The following is a 17,464-nucleotide window of genomic DNA, read 5'->3' as shown; positions in this document are numbered from 1 at the left end:
CCTCTCTCAGTCGTCATGGCAGCTTCAGGCCAGCAAGGACAGTTACCAGCTCGCTTTTGCCATCCTGGTTCAAGCTGAATCACAAATCCAAAATGCCAAGTTTGGTAATCTCAGCTGAGTTCTACTTTGCACAGCTATTTATATCAAGCACGTGGCATGGCCAAAAATCTCAGGATATTCAGCCGTGGTGGTATTAATAGAACAAACATGGAGGCTTACCGCATTGGTTTTTCGGTTCTGCCTTTAGCTGGACAGTATACAAATGATGTGTGAAAGCAGGATAAACGTGTTTCTACTCTGTTCACAGTGTATCTTCATGTGAAAACTGGCACCTACAGAAGCCTGACAAGCAAACGAAATGACTTTGTAGAGGGGCTGAACAGGCTTTGCCATGACAAGGCTATGATAATTGAGGGCACAGGAATTATTTCTCCAGTGACTGAGAAGACGTGCTGCTGTTTCTGTATGGAACCACCCTCCTGAACTAATTAATGAAGTTATTTCTTTTCTTGCTCTTCAAACTCTTTTAAGACACTGAATCCACTTTTTCATGGCATGCTCAGGTAAATTGGCCAAAGATTTCAAAGAGCATTTCACGAAACCCAGTCACAGTTACTAGTAAACTAGCCCCTTTCTAAAAAGCAGGGCCCTCAAAGGCCTCTCACTATTCCTCTCAGTTTCTGGACATCACTTGTGTTTTAAGAAGCAGAAATTAACTGAAAGGGTGTACTGAGGTTCATGTTGTTGAACAAGGAAGCAGAGGATTCTCAAAAAAATACTCAAATCCTCGCACAAAAAAGAAATGTGAGTTTTGGGGGGGTTTTTTTGAGAAATGGCCTGACTTACGGTAGCACCCTCACCCCAAAATAAACTGCACTACAATCTTCCCAGGAGTAACAGCAGCACTGAAACAGACCTCATAAAGAAGGGGCAGGTTTAGGGCTAGTATTCCCTCCTGACGCTCAAATTAAGATACATGCCTCAAAACTTAATCTCCAGGCTGCTGGCCTGACTTATGGGGCAGGGGAAATCAGTATCTAAAGTAAATTATTCACAAGAATTAAAACAGAATTGTTTACAAAGCATTCTTAGTTTTTCATAATCTCTTACATCTTGTACCTTTGTTAGTAGTACTTAGAAAAGCACCACTAAAACTCTTTTATGCATTCTAAAATTGTCAGTCTTTCCTGGGCAGTATCCACTCCATTTCATTACTTCAAAGAGGTATATTCTTACTACGGCTTTTCAATATAGTTTCATGGAATTAAAACAGTCTTACCTGGTAGAACTATGAGACCCTTTTCCTTCAAAATTTACCTTTGTTCTGGAGAGAGGAATGAAGATTTGTCTTATTCAAAGTGTCATCTGACAATTTAAAGTAACAAACTTTTAAAGAAATTGTTCTTGGTAAAAACATTTGCATAGTAACAATGAGTAATTCTTCCAAACAGGTTCTCACAATAAGAAGTTCTGGAGGCAAAGATGAAGATTTTTCTCAGTGTATGATGCCATGTGTGAAGGGATAAAGTAATTGCACACCATTCGAAACCCTTTGCTTGTACACAAGGTAACCCCACCACCACTGTTACCCAGCAGCGCACCTACTGCTCTGTCAGTCTGATTCTGCTAAACCTGTACTCGCTGAACTATGGGCTACTGATTTCAGGAAAATAAATAAACCAAGCTGTACAAGTCAAACTTTGACCTCATTCACATGATCGAAATTTCAGACTAGTAAGGCACTCTGCTTCCAAAGGTAAGAATATGGAAGAGTGGTGGAGAGGAGATATTCCAAGCATTAAATTGATTTGCAAGAGTGCAAGTACCAAAAAGAAAGCAAAGAGGATTTCAATTTTTTACAGGCTACGTGTTTCAGGAACAAATTTTCCTTTATATTAAGAAATTTTTTTACTGTATTTTTGGCAGTCTAAAAGAGTGTTCTACTGAGGAACCGTTCCAGCAACAAGAATCAGCTGATCAACAAGGACATGTCACAAAGCCCTTAATATGGATGCGGGGAAAGGGGGGAGAGATCCATTTAGGAATTATTTTTGTAAGTCATTAAAGGATGCAACATTAAACATTAAAACATTCGGTTAAGAACACACTTACTCAACTACTTTAAAAACCCCATAGCAGCCTTTATAGTTTCAGATTCATGGTACAATGTGCATATTAATTTTGACATTATCCGTTCAGACTACTGCATACATTTTATTGTTGCCATTTAAAGGATTCTAACAGGATAACACCATTGACAGCTTAACCTTTATTAAACTGTTGATACAAGATGATTCTTTTAGCATAGTCAGATGAAGACATTACAAAAATTATATAGCTATTAATAGGTTACAGATAAACTATTTACAAGAACATTCTCTTTATAATATTGATCTTTTCTTTACAATTAGAAACCATAAAAATGAGGGGTTTCTGTCATAATATTTTACTAAATTAGCATTTAAATAATACCTGAGGCACTTTTCAGAGATTAAAAGCTATGAACAATTAGCTCACTCAGAGTTAAATCTGAAGAATAAGCCTACGGTATTAACTGTTACTTATGATAGTATTGCTACTATTTGCTTTTAAAATCCAGGTACCCGGAAGCTTAAAGAGCTGAAGTCAGCTCCAAGCTTCCTGTCTGTTTATAGTAACAATTATACTTCTCTCATATTTTTCACATACAAAAGACTGTTTAAATATGAATGAAGCATCACAACATAACTGTAAGGCAGGAAGTGCCATTACGCTTTATATAAAGCAGAAACAGATTGTGGCTTGCTGAAAGGAAGAGGAAGCATGAGGTGGACAACTCCATCGGCTCAGTCATCCCATTTCATGTTCTGTTGTAACACAGTATCTTTATTGCTCCAGCACACTGCATTATTTTGATAGTTCTAACTACAATCATAATCACAAAGTAATTTAAAATCCTGGTGTTATTCAGACAGAACAACATGCGTTCCCAATCACAAGACCTACACACGGAGCAGACAGACTTTAAAAAAAGAGATCTATTGTACTGTAGTTGTTCTTCATCACTCAGTATAAAACCTTTGCTGACTTTACAGAAAAAAATCACATCGCATTTCTGTACCTGGACTTGCCAAAACAAATTAAAATAACAGCAGTCAAATTCTGTTCTATGTATATCCACAGCCAATGGGACAGAAATTCTTGCCCCTGATTTCAAAGCCTTCCTGAGGACAGGAGAGCTTTGCAGCTTCCACATCGCACCCTACATCTAGCTGCTCAGCTAGAGTATTTGTGCAAGAAATAAAAATAAATAAAAGTATATTGCTATGACTAAGAGACCTGCAATGCATTCATGGTCCCAAGCCAAGAGCACAGAGCAGATTTGAAATATTAAGTTCCTTGATCAAAAGTTAAAAACAATCAGACAAGCTATTGGGATGGATGGAAGAAAGCTGTTCTCAGTGGGAAGGATTTTCTTGTTCCTTCTGGCAAACAGACCATCAAAAGAAAATGTTCGCTTGCAAGTGTCACAGTTATTCAGTATCATATCCCAAAATGGGTCCCAGCCATTTCTCCACCTCTGCCACAGACAAATTTTTCCTCAGTGCATAATCTTCAACCTGCAAAGGGACCATAAAACATGATGAAGACTTGGAAACTCCATCTTTTACTCTTTACAAAATTCTTTGGAACATCTGCTCACAAGGTGTTTTTGAATGCTGTGACACTACCACAATGGACAGTGCAAGTTACCTGATCTTTACATATCTTGCCAACAGCAAAATACTTGGATTTGGGACTGGAAAAGTAGAGGCCAGAAACTGCAGAAGCAGGTATCATTGCTAGTGATTCAGTTAAACCAATTCCTGGAAAAGAGAATGAGAACATTCTTATTCTCTGAATTGATAAGCATAAATTCAGAACCTTTTTTTGTTGGGCAGCTTCAAGCAAACTCAAAACCCAAGAAGCTTTCAGATGAAGTAAAACCAAAACCATTTTCCACTTGTTAACTATTAAAAAAACCCACATAGCTTTAAATATATTGCAGACTTTCATTGCAGTGTTACTGTAGAGTTTGTACTGTACAGTTTGAAGGAAAAAAAAAACTTAGACATTTTGGCAAATGAAATGGGTAACTAGAGGTTTTGAAACACAATAAGGTATTTTTGGAATTGTGGAAGTAGCAGTGAAAAGTCTGACACGTAAAATATCAGAGGAAAACAAATGGAATTCATTCCTTTAAGAGTTACCATCTCAAGGTTTCTGTGGACCAGGAAATACACTGCTGAATTGGCTTCTTTCCTGGAATGTCTTCTTGCAACCATAAGGATGCTAGAATTTTTCTCTGTGCAGCAGAACCCTGTTTGCATGCAATCTGCTAATTAGGGACATAAATCCTTCACCAAAAGCACTGGCAGTATTTTGCAAATTCTTCCTTGAATGAGGCAAAATAAAAGTGGCAATGAAAAGGGGAAGACAGCAACTCCCAGAACTGCTTCAGTTCGTGTTTTTTTATGTAGCTCTGCATCATCCAATTCACTGTTTTGTTGGCATTTCAGTCTTTCATTCACATAAAAATAGTTTAAGAATCTTAGTAAAGCAGACAGAGGTACCTGTTGTTTCCTCAATGTTTGCAAGTTTCCACATGGTGAGTTTTTCTGTATGGTCAGGCTGGCTTGGATATCCAGGGGCAGGGCGAATTCCTTCATATTTAATTCTGCGTAGGTCAGAGAGATCTAGCTGCTCAGTACTACAGTAAGCCCAGAATTCCCTTCGAACCCTTTCATGGAGCTCCTCAGCAAATGCCTTGGAATAGAATGCAAAGATTTTTTTTTTTTTTTTTTTTATTTTGTGCAGACTGATGCAATAGCTATTTGATGAAGACAAACAATGATAGAGACTTTCTCCCCATTCCCATTTTAATTTTTAAGGGAGCTCTTACCATAGGTGAGAAATCCGATAGCGTTAAAATTCACATACAATACTTATTTTGCTAATTCAAGTATTTTAGTTTTTTCTCTTATTAGTAGACAGTGGTTTTTTGGTTGACCTGCTTTAAAATCCTACATACTCGAAGAGGTAAAGATGTGGACAATTAACTGGAAAAGATGAAGTCCAGTGGTAGCGATACATCATTATAGCACTAAAGTCATTACGTCTTGACAATCTGGATATCTTGTCCAGGTCTAGCTATGGAAGGCTGCATCATTCTTGCATCCATGCTAGTATCAGAGGTAAGTAAGTGCCGCTGCTCTTTTTAGCAGAGGACCTTTCCTCTAGCTGAAAGTGGGCAACAGCTTTTCTTAACTGCTTTTACAGCTTACACTATTTTGCCAGCAATGGTTGCCTTCAGGAGAAATTTCCACTTCAGTAAATATCTTTAGATGGTATCTAATAATAATTTCTGAAACTCTGTTATAGCTTGAAATACACAACTAGAGCTAATCCTATTTGCATTACACCAAAGTTGCTGTAAGTTTTAACATGGTTACTTAGGTGTAAGCATGGGGGCAGGCAGATGGGGATAAAGGGGTAGGAGGGAAGTGGAAGCATTTTCTAAACCACTTCAGTTAGAGCTTTAAGAGCATGTCTGTCTAAGCCTAAGACGTGTTAAGTTGAAAGACTTGTACCCTGGATACTTCTGCATGGTCACCATTAAAAGCAGAAGGCATGTCTGCAATTCAAGAATATAATTGGTGGGTCACACCTGGGTCCAAACACATTCTCACGTAGATAAAACAGGATTTAAAGACAGCTCTTTTTAAACAGTCTTGTTTTAAAATCTACTAAATTCTATGAATCATCAAAACCCTCATAAAGAACTCAGAGATGCTTCTGCAGCTGGAAGATATGGACAGCAGAGTCCCCTCTGGCTCAGAAGAGGACTCTCCTCTCAAGACAATTTCAGTAGAACCAGTTCACTTTCAGATTTAATGCAGGGCATACATTACAGGCAACAGTCTAAGTATGTGCTAAAACTTGAAACAGCAACCTGTCAAGCAAATCTAGTACACAGTCAGAAAATTTGCAAGGCAACACATGATAAAACCTCATACCTCTGCCAACCGATCGCCAAGAGCCTTTACCATTATGACGTTGTATTCATCATCCTGTTTCCTAAATTCATTGCATAACTCATCTACACCAAAGCAGGCCACAGCAAACAGGCCTAAGTAGTCACAAATGCCAGAATCCAGTGGTGCTATGAAGTCAGAGAGGCAGTAATATGGATCTGTGCAGGCAGAGTCCTTTTCAGCCTAAAGTAACAAAAACAATGCACTAAGTCAGAACATTTTAAGTATTAGTGCACTACTAATCTAAAGACCAGTATTTTTAAGACTAAAGGGCTTAAGGCATTTCAGACAAATACCTATCTAGTCTTTGAGCCATGATGGCTTTCTTGTACTTGAATTAGAAGAAAAACACTTCTCTTACTCTGAGGGTGTTTAGATCACTGAAGAACAAAATGTCAAAGAAGAGAGATGCTGTGCTGAACACACATATAGAGATGTTTTGCCTCTACAGATAGTAAGATTTAACAGCTTCTTCTGCAGACAAATTATTACAAAATAAGGAAGACTCTTGTGTCAACCACTGGGTAAGAGGAGGAATCTTCCTTCTCTAGCACTCACAGATTCCACATTTGTGTGCAGAACTGATGGTTGATAGTTCGCATCCCAGTTATGCGAACTGCAGAGTTCTTCAGCAACTCCCATTTTAGAACGGCTGTGAGAGTTTATAAACACTCCTAGTTTCTTATGCTACAAACCATGTGCTCAGTAATCCAGACAAAACAGTGCCCCAGGATGTAGGTTTACACTAGCCATGTGCACATACAAACAAAATGCATCTATCACTACTGAAAAGTTGAATCCCAAGCAAAGTTCAAGTGGGTTTATGCAAGTAGGAAATATCCTGCTCACTGGATCCTTTTCCAAAATGGGAAAAAGGGAATAGAAAGAGGTGACAATGCTGGCCATAGTACCTAACAAGAAGTTTTACAGTTGAGGATCATATTAGCGTATTCATTGTGGGAACATGACTGCTATTTAAAAAAAGGCACAGCTCTTGTAAATCTACCCCACTTACAGAAAGATAAAAGTTATTTCATGGCTATCACTTCACTGAAGATTCCTCTCCAAGTTTTCTTATTCTATGACAGTATTTTAACAATGCTTTCCACCTACTCCCAACTGCAGTTTAAAAAAAAAAAATATGAATAAAACACCCCCAGCCCCAAAAAATGAAGAAAAATGGTCAGCTGTTTCCATAGTTTCTGTAACCTGCTAGGTTACAGGAAGTACCATAAAACTGTAGAAATATCCTTTTTCCACACAGGTGAAATCTATGTTAATTTTAAGGTTCTTTTGTAATGATTACAGTTAAGGAAAATACTAAATGCATCTCCAACTTTTAGATTTACGTCACATCCTTAATAGCGTCAATGTCATGGAGAGAACTCTGTACTGAAAGGAACATTTTATATAAGAAACAGGAGACAATTATTCTCTTCTACTTTGCTCTGGTGAAGCCTCTGCTGAATTACTATGTACAGCAGATTGAAAGAGATGCAGCTAAAATATGCAGAGTCCAGAAGAACAGTACCCACAATAGCACAGGGTTTCACGGCCTTAACCTTTGAGAAAAGCCTGAATAAACTGGGAATATACAAGATAAAAAGACTAAGGAGAAGAACAGTATTCCAATAGTAAAAACTGTTACAAGAACAACATCAAACCAGATATTCTCCTTGGGAGAACTCTGGAAAAAGGCAAGGAAAAGAAACTGTAGTAAACTTGGTTTACATGGGATATCAAAATGTTTAACTAGGTAGTAAGGCCCTGGAACAGCCCTCCCTGAATGCTTGTGAGAACAGTTTATATAAACATCTGCCATGGACTGTCAAGATACGCTAGATCCATCTCCATGCAACAGATAACTTAAAGTCATGTATTTCCTAGCACAGTTCTGCAATATTGGCATAGCACTGTCCTCGTAGAATACTGTACTCCAGAACTGTAGGTAGTTGTTAAATCTGCCAGGTTTGATGACTCTGAATACGTGAACTAAGAAGAAGCCAAGTCAGAAGGTAGAGAAGAAGGAGAGGCAGAATATCTGGAAAATGTTCAATCTATCAAAATAAATGCAAATCTAGGTAAGTATGATTCAAGCATGAATACTTAAAATAATGATTCTCTCAATCAGAATTAGCAGCCAACTAACTAATTCTAAACTGCCTCTTCATATGGGGAATTTTACATAAAAATTAAGACTATCAAAACCACTTATCTCCATTGAGCTTTATTTTCCAGGTATTTTAATTGTAAGTGTTTTTAACCTTTAACACATTCAGGCAGAATTTCTCATCTAAGGCAGAATCCAGGCATATTAGAGAATTAAGGTTCATTAGGTTCTAATTTAGCACACAGGATCCATGTGATGAATTTATACAGCACAGTGCTTTAGGACATCTTACATACTAAAATGAAGACAGAAAATGCACGTCATATCTGAAGATGTACGAAACGCTTTATAGATTTGACAACTACTACAATGCAAAATACTGCAAATACTACAATACAAATACCTGGGTCATCACTAACAAGATCCTGTTATTACTGAAAGAAATGGCAAGGCGACAGCTGCAGACAGATTACAACAACCATTTTCTGCACAGATTTTAATAGGGCACTTCTGTTAAATACTTGCAATTCGGGGGGGGGGGGGGGGAATCACTTTATTTAACAAATGTTCTGTCATTGTACCTGTTGCCTCAAGCCATAAAATTTTGCTATTGGTTCCGAAGATCCCAGTGCCTCTTCTACAGCATATAAATGGATATCATCTTGAACACTTTGAGCTGGCCAGAACCCAACCACACCTCTGGCTTGTAATTTCTTTTGATTAATCAACGTTTTCAGTAGATTTTGAGCATCATTGTAAACTCTCTTTGCTTCTTCACCTATCAAAAAGAAAAAAGAGAACCCTTTAGAAAAGGCATGTTTTCACAACTGGCTAAATAGGTTTAAGAATTGCTGAAGATTGGTTCCTTTTCCACATAATTCTCTGATGACTCCAACAATCTGTCAGCTACAGCAAACAGAGATAGCAGTGTGATTATGTCTATACAGTTGTAACAAGATATATCATGGAAAAAAAAAACATTTCAGCCAGCACCATTCTAGAGAGGCAGAGGATGCAGAATAAAATGAGGAACAGAGAACATATGTGCGCACCTACATTACCACAATGCAGCAGATCCAGAACATTGATTACAGTGTCACCCTTGCAGTTTCATCATGTATTTCAAGGCCTACTGAATAGTTTCAAAAGGAGATAGAGCCTTCTTGCCATTTTCACCCACAACAGGGACACAGATATATTAAGTGTTCTGCTGCCATTTTCTGTCATTAAAATACCTCCCTGTGTTTTGGCAGGTGAATTCTAAGTAAGATGATTGAGCATTTTTCCCCATTTATTTTTCAGCCTCACATGTCAACACTTGGTTCACTAAGCGTTGCTTTAAACAAATTATTTCAGTGACACTAGTTCAGTTCAGTTCACTATTTCAAAACATTCAGAACCTTAATGCAGCATGGCAGGTCTGTTAGGATTATTTACATGAAGTAAATGCAATTTCAATACTTACCTACAGTTTTATCATTAAAGACTTTAGGGAAACCCCGGTTGGGATACTTTCCCCTAAGTTGCCAGACATCAAAGAAAGCCTTCCAGTCAATGTATTCTACCAGCCTCTTCAGGTCATAATCTTCAAAGACTTTTGTGCCAATGAATTTCGGTTTAACTGTAAGAATCAGAAGTACAATCTGACATTATGAAAATAATTTAATATTGCTCTTACATGTGCAGCATAACTGATGCTCACCAGCCTCCACCACTGCAAATCACCTCTTCCAAAGTAATTGTCTTAGAATTCTCACTGTCATATCATTCCCAAGTCATGTGATTCCCCAGTTACAATGTGATTAAATAAAAAAAAAAAGCATAAAAGGCATATAAAGTTGAAATAGAAAATTTAAGGCCTTTTGTTCTTTCGTATAAATGAACACTTACTAGCTGTTGGGACTTCTGAACTTATTTCATTGGCCAAAATATTGGCCAAAACAGAAGACCAAAAAAACCCTACACAACTTACCAATACCTAACATATTTTTGGGGCATATACCTTTTCATATTTACAAATCCCGCTTTCTATAGACAGATATATCACGTGCTATGGTACTGCATAATAGTCCTGTAAATTAATATGTAATTTATAAGAACTTTTGCAACCACCACACACATGTTCAGATGCATGTGCACAAAAGAAAAAGCAAGATGGATCTATGTTATGATGTAGCCACAAGTTTTGCACTTGTTTTGTCTGTGCTGTTCAATACTTTATAATACAGCCTTTATTAAGATGAGCTATTGAAAATTAGCATCTTTTTGAGTCTTGTAAATTAAATGACAGAAAGCAGTGAAGTGTTACTGTCACTGTGGGATGCAACTTCCTGGAATGCTGTTTATACTTCTAGTATATAATTAAAAAAAAAAATCAAAACAAACTGGTACAGAAACTGACGGGGAAAGGTAGGAAAAAGTGTAAGGAGGAATGTGATATAAATGCCATGTCACAACGTGTGTTCCCTAAATATGGTATAGTAAGCTTTGCAATATAATGAGCCAGTCCAACATTATTTTGCAAAGCAGGCATTAGACTTATCTTTGATTATATGGTATTATGGGCAACTCATTGTTTTAGGATTTTTTTTTCCAATTTTTTAATTAACTATTGATTTATTTTTTAAATATACTGTGAAAATATAAAGCAGAAACAGGACACTCAAATTTATGCAAAAAAAAAATCTCTGCTCAGACAGACACCAATTTACTCAAGTTGTTACACTACTATATTCTGAAGTTTAATGAAGCATAATCTAATTTAAAAAATAGATAAAATACATAAAGGAAAGGCACAGCAACAACAACCAACAACATTTAAACTGACCTGGTTTATGGCCTGATAACCAGTCATTATGGAAACCTTTTCTTCTAGCCTGCTGTAGAGACAAGTATCTTCTTTCCTGTATGGACATAAAGGTTAATTTCACAAAGCCAGACATCTTTCAGACAGATAAAACTGTAACTGTTGACTTGGTGGTAGAGTTTTACTCAAAATGGTCTTCGGGACAAATCTGACAACAGACAATTTCAATTCCAGCAACTCCCAGTTCACAAGTGTAAGGTAAGTTTACATCACAACCATACCATTCTTTTTTCCTGGATACTTCTAATGAAACTGGCCTACAAGATTTCTAGTTCCTCTGAACTACACCAAAAGTTCATTTATTACTTCGAATTACATGAAAATACAGGTACAGCAAGATATTCTCCCACTGCCTGCAAAAAGTTTAGGATTGCAGTGACACCACCACCAGTGACTGCAGCATGCCTCTGGGCAAACTACTGGCTCTTCTGAAAGGCACAGGAAATTTATAGCAACTCCAGTAAGGCCCATGACTTCACTGCTGACCTCAGCTTAAAGGAGAGTGCTGCACTCACTGATCTCAGCGTAGTGGACTGGTTCCTTGTGCAAAGACAGTCAAATTTAGTCAAGCCAAATGTCCTCAGCAGGAGGCCTCAAGCTCTATCTTTCTTTATAGACCTGTATTTCCTGTAGACCTATATAGGTCTATATTCCTATATATAGACCAGGTAAGAGCCAGACAACTTTCAGTTTGCTTCTGTGGTTATTTACAAAGACAGCCTCAGAGGAGTCGTATGTTATTTGTTTCCTATTGTTAATTTGCACAGTCTATCTCCACATTTCATTGCTTCCTTCTCTTCACTTTCCTAAAATGGCAACCTCAGCTCTCTACTTTGAGACTGTTCAGATTCCTAACCTAAACAATATGAACACATCAGGAAAGCATGGTGTTTTAAAATACTCAGAGTGTGGCTTAGTACCAGCAAAAGCAACAAGTGCCATTTTAGTTACCCCAGTGTAGCTCTCCATTTCCAGCTACTGCTCCAGGAGAGCATCGGTCTCCTGTAGGTTGGTTAAGTTGACATGACTGCCAGCTCCATGGAGATGTCCTAGACACCACTGATTGCCCACTGAGGACAATCAAGAATTTGCTAAGCATGTGTTAGACTCATGCAGAATTTTCCCTTACAGGTTAGAAAATTTGATTTCATAAGCACTTCTGGAAGTTTTCCGTCAATCCTACTGCATATTTTAAATCAGCACAAATATACCTGAAGGTCTTCATAAGGAGCTGGAACTGAGAGTTAGTAATGAGGCAAGCACTAACCACTTCAAACAAGAAAAGAAGCTAAAGCAATTATATTTGTACCTTCAGAGACTCATAGTGTTCTTGTCTAATTTCTTCATATTCCTCTAATATTTCTTCAAAGAAATCATCCTTTACACTTTCATCTAAGAGCTGGGAGCACTGTAAAAAGTAAAGAGAAAGCACTAAGTACATACTGTAACATACTATAGTAAGGACAGAGTATGAACTTGAGACTAAGCTACCTGTCTTTCAAACTCTTGTTTCCAATTACACTTGACAACACTAAACTAAGCCTTGCAACTGATTTGCAAGCTACGTTCAAAACATATTTAAGAATATTATTATTACTGAGAGTACTGCCCTACTACACAGGTAATATTAGCAGAGCCAAGTCTGGCTCTGGAAAGACCTGAGAGAAGAACACTCCAAGACTTTAGAGACTGAATAGTCATAGAAACACCACACAGCTTGGCCTACTTCTTTCCAGCAGGTATTTGCCAGCTAAGACTTCCCATTTGTCTGATAGAGAGCATCCATCCCAGAAAACTTCAGCCAGATGTTTCATAGTACTAATGTTGCCATATCACTAACTTCAGAAATATATCCAAAATAGAGAGAATAGCAGATCACATTGAACCCCATCGCTCTTCACTATAAAACACCTCAAACCTACAGTCAAAGACTCAGAATGAATCATGTCACCCTCACTAGAGAAATGGGCATTTAAATAAAGGTATCCAGTGACAATAATTGACACAAGTCAGATGAGATAACCACGTGGCAGTAAAAAAAAAAAACCTGAAGCAATAGTAGTTTAGAAACTGGTCTCTGTCGTGGCTCTTCAATTTTCTGCCATAATGTTAAGCCTTAGAGGCACAACATGAGAGGCACAACAGAAAAACAGGGCATATATTTTTGCATGGATGAGAAACTATAATTTAGAACTTACAACCACAACACTCTTGGATGCATCCAGGACATGAATTACAGGTGCGCTATATCGTGGGGCAATTTTAACAGCTGTGTGTGTTCTTAAATGAAAAAGAAGAAGAGTGAGCATTTCACAACTGAACCAAAAAAAAAAAAGAAACCAAAAAAACCCAAAACCACCAAACAAAAAACCCCCCAAAACCAGACAAAACCCTCAGCAAAATAAATCCTGACTTAATGCATAGACCAGAACTTCAAAAGAAGAAAGCAATTCATCCATCTGCTATACATGGATGATTAACCACAGATTTTAATAATAGGTACATAAACACTTTTCTTCAAAGAGTATCAGAATGCTTCATAAATAATGTGCCAACTCACATTCCCTCACTGTCTTACCAGCTGACTGAAAATCAGCAGCTCATTAGTTTGAGTCTCAGAAAATTTTCAGTGAGAATGTTCCAAACTAAGCCCACCAAAAACTAACAGTTTTTTCTTAATCTTTTTTGCCCATCTTATATTTTTCCCTCCCACAGGCTAGTTTCCGGGTCTATGGATTAGCATTAACATATTTCAGTGACGATTATTCCATTTCTATGATGTTCTACTTCAAAACTGGAGGCACAAGCTCTCTACTTACCTGAAGAAGGAATTCTGCCAGTGATCAATAAATATTACAAACTTGCACCTGCTTGGTCAGTCAAGTCATTCACATAAAAACCTCCCAATTCATCCAATTATTTAGCATTCACTCATATTCCAGTCCTCATGGAAATACTTCAGCATATAACGAAGAATCACTTCTATATTATAGTACTTTATCGACCAAATTAAAGTTTGGATTCCTAAACTGAGGCCTAAGCTACCATGTGAAATGCAGCTGGCTACCCCTGTTGCTCCGAGTCTTGGCAAACTGTGCAAGCAAGTGCAGGAACAAAGACCTTGCAGGCCAAAGCTCAGTTTGCTTTCTTGAATGCTAAGGTCAAACACCATTTTTTAAATTAATTTAAATCAGAACCCAGGAAGCGATCTTCCACAGCAAAGATAAGATCTCCTTTTTCTTCAGGTTCTGTCAAATATTCAAAGCACTTGGCCATGGAGGTTACTGATGACTGCGCAACACAGCTGTGTAACCAACTGTCCAGGATCTTCTTAATTTGCTTCTAGGCGATGCGCTTTTGATCTTGGAAGGTCTATTTTTTAGAAAAATATAATGTATCTTCTATAGGAACAAAGTAAACAAACAGGGCATGGTCCTACAATGGCACTGTATCAACTAGTACATACTAATCTTTATATTTTAAAAAAATAAACATTACTACAACAAAACTGTCACCGTTATTCATCGGCATCTGAATTTACCAAAGCAGTATAGTAAGAATGCAAACTTCATCATTATTTTAAGTTATGAAGAAACTCTATTATGTAGATTCTGTAGACAAAATCCAGCCTCTCTCTCTTTCAAACTAACCTCACTTTCCACCCTTCCAAATGCTTATGGTCTCCTTATTCCAGTTAACGATGTCTACTTATTACAGAGAAAAAGTGCAGATGATTCTTCATTAGTAACCTCTGACATGTACACAACCTTCCAGAATGCACACATGAGGCTAAACTTAAGACTGTGGAGGTAAAATTAAATATGTATTACCAATCCAGTCTTCCATAAAGAATATGTTTACTTAACATATATTTTATAGAAATTGTATGTCTCTGGGCATATGCATAAGGATATATTTATATACAGTTCACATGAATAAAACTATTATTTATGTATACAAAATTATATATATATATTCTTCAATAATTTCCATATTCAAGGATGAAACTAGTGCTGCCTTGCTGTTGGTTACATTCATCTCTGTGAATAAATTCTACAAAATTGTTTGATGCTGGTTATTTGACATCATTTACTATGCCACAACGCCACGTGTACAAACACTAAAAAGATCTGAAGAAAGGGCTCTCCTAAGACCTTCACTTAGAATAAAGCCTTCCCCCCCCCAGCCTTTCTTTTTTTAAGAAAAAACCCTCCATGTTTGTTCTCAGTATCAAAGCCATAGGAAAAGAGATTCATATGGAGAAGGAGGAAAAGGATACATTTAACCTTGCATTATAACTACAAGACCAATAAAGACAGGTAGTGATCCTACTCTTCACTGTCTGTCAAATTATGGGACAATTTGCTAAGGCCAAAAATACAGAATACATTGAGCTAATGGTTCTGCTAGAATATGTGCTGCTCTGACAAAGAAAGCAACACTGCTAACAGCTTCTGTTTATGCAAGAAATGACCTCTGCAGTCTTCTGAGCTGTCACCTACTCAAGCATATTGTACATAAACCAGTTAGCAAAGCATGACCCAAGGCCGTCACACATGCCTAAAACACATTTGTGGTAATGTTAATACTAGGTGTCAGTGAGCTGTCAACACTGGTCTTCAGGACATCATAGCAGCTGTGTTATTTCATTTGAATGGATCTGAGAGAACAAGATCTCAACAGAAAAGCTCAGTCTATCAAAAGCAAAATGGTAACTACTTCAAGGCAAGCAGCTAGAATTTATCCCCTATCAGCCTGCTTCAACAGGACTGGGGTCTCAACCCAATCAGCACAGTGCTGAACAGTGATTCATGAAAATACATTAACTTTCTTAAAGATAACAGCTCTCTGATGTCGACATGATCATTTCTAGTCTCAAAATCCTGTATTTTCAGAATGCTTTGGTGAATCAGAACAGATCATTCAACCCCTTAGAAGAACAGAACTGTATTCATATGCATATGTGCGTGAACTTTTAGAAGGAAAGATAATACCTCCACATAAAATATACACTTGCAAAATACCTAACACTCGCAAAAATGAAGTGTTTAAGATGTCCATTATTTGTCGTGTCCCAGTTACATTTTACCTCTATATTCTAGGACTTCTGATACAAGAAATAACATTTAGTCTTAAGTACATACATACCAGTATGTGTGTTGGGGGAAAATGAGGGAAAGGGAGAGAGAAATGGCTATAAATTTTCTTTTTCCCTGATTAACACTATTTTCATACACATTCCCCATCTTCCCAACTGAGATATCTTACTTAGAAGTAGTTGCTCCTCCAATCAGCAAAGGAATCTTTATTGCCAATCTCTCCATTTCCTTGGCGACAAAAATCATTTCATCCAAAGAAGGGGTGATGAGACCAGATAGGCCAATTATATCTATTGCAAATTTACAAACACATATACACAAAAGGTTTAGCAAATCCACTCTAGAAAGACACAGAAATTATTACAGAAAGCATTTCTTTCATACATCAGATAGCTTCATGCGTCAGATAGAAAATAGTGAGCTAAAAAGCAGGGTAGTTGCTAGTCTAGAAGCGAAGTTTGACCTAATTAGAAAGTGAAAGCTTTCCAAGAATGTATGTGATTCCAAATCCCCAGTTTAGGATATTTCTCAAACAGTCTTCACAGCTGCTGAACACCTACTGCTCTAGTTTCAGCAATAAATGTACAGTACTTCTGATTAGCAAGCTTCAAACCTCAGAAGTTCAGCACTGAGGAGGGAAATAAGACAAAATAATTATAAGCTCTGCTCTTAGAAACAGCAAGTGCTTTCGAACTTCACCACCTATGTTCCAGACAATTAATCTTTTCCAAGATGCAATAGACTGTTTCACAACAACTGTAACTTGTTTTGGAAAGTTTATTATTTATTAGAACAATTCATTCCTGATTTCACACTCACTGATCTGGCAGGCTGAATGCCAAGTTCTTTTACTGATTTAAGACCCAACACGAAGTTATTTAACCTTTCCAAGTCTCCATTTATCCATCTGTAAAACAAATACTAAAACACCTCTCTTGGAGTTGTCCTTTTTATACAGGTTTTCAGTTCCTTGGGCTAAGTTTCACGGAAGTGCCAAATACTAAATAATTACTATTGTTAATGCAAAAGTTCTGATTTATCTGAAGGTAGTCTGACCAAATCATAGACAGCGTAGGAATGCAATGAGTAGCAATAAAAAAATGCGAGCGGGGTTTAAAATCAAACAATTCAGGAGTACTAACAAAATCTCTCTATACCTGCTTTGTTCTCAACAGCAGCTCTCAATATCTTATCACATGGAGTCATGACTCCTAAATCAATAACTCTGTGAAAAGAAGTGAGATGACACAAGATTCTTTAAAAAACAGGTCAAATTTCTGCTAAAGGGCAAATACATTGCTCTTACTGTAAATGACTGACCTAAAACTGAAGTTAA

At 37.3% G+C, this 17,464-nt stretch overlaps 1 protein-coding gene across 9 annotated transcripts in view; it reads right to left on the bottom strand.

The window, feature by feature from the left end:
* Positions 1 to 2,109: 2,109 nt before the first annotated feature.
* MTR (5-methyltetrahydrofolate-homocysteine methyltransferase) overlaps positions 2,110 to 17,464 on the bottom strand; it is a 54,774-nt gene continuing 39,419 nt past the window's right edge. For 4 of the 9 annotated variants that reach the window (XM_072856447.1, XM_072856448.1, XM_072856445.1 and 1 more), the window contains 11 exons: positions 17,286 to 17,353; positions 16,298 to 16,418; positions 13,228 to 13,309; positions 12,339 to 12,437; positions 10,991 to 11,066; positions 9,629 to 9,784; positions 8,745 to 8,941; positions 6,036 to 6,236; positions 4,593 to 4,785; positions 3,733 to 3,845; positions 2,110 to 3,599 (listed from right to left, as the gene is read on the bottom strand). In XM_072856447.1, coding sequence (XP_072712548.1) covers positions 3,513 to 3,599; positions 3,733 to 3,845; positions 4,593 to 4,785; positions 6,036 to 6,236; positions 8,745 to 8,941; positions 9,629 to 9,784; positions 10,991 to 11,066; positions 12,339 to 12,437; positions 13,228 to 13,309; positions 16,298 to 16,418; positions 17,286 to 17,353 — 1,393 coding nt within the window. In that variant the 3' untranslated portion in view covers positions 2,110 to 3,512. Of the gene's footprint in view, positions 3,600 to 3,732; positions 3,846 to 4,592; positions 4,786 to 6,035; positions 6,237 to 8,744; positions 8,942 to 9,628; positions 9,785 to 10,990; positions 11,067 to 12,338; positions 12,438 to 13,227; positions 13,310 to 16,240; positions 16,419 to 17,285; positions 17,354 to 17,464 lie in introns of those variants that run through there. The other 5 variants (XM_072856449.1, XR_012041596.1, XR_012041598.1 and 2 more) reach the window with 5 other exon arrangements.

This window comes from Ciconia boyciana, chromosome 3 (assembly GCF_034638445.1).
Source record: "Ciconia boyciana chromosome 3, ASM3463844v1, whole genome shotgun sequence".
In the NCBI taxonomy this organism is placed as follows: domain Eukaryota; kingdom Metazoa; phylum Chordata; class Aves; order Ciconiiformes; family Ciconiidae; genus Ciconia; species Ciconia boyciana.
The sequence above is the reverse complement of the archived record's forward strand: the minus strand, read 5'-3'. Positions and strand labels throughout refer to the sequence as shown.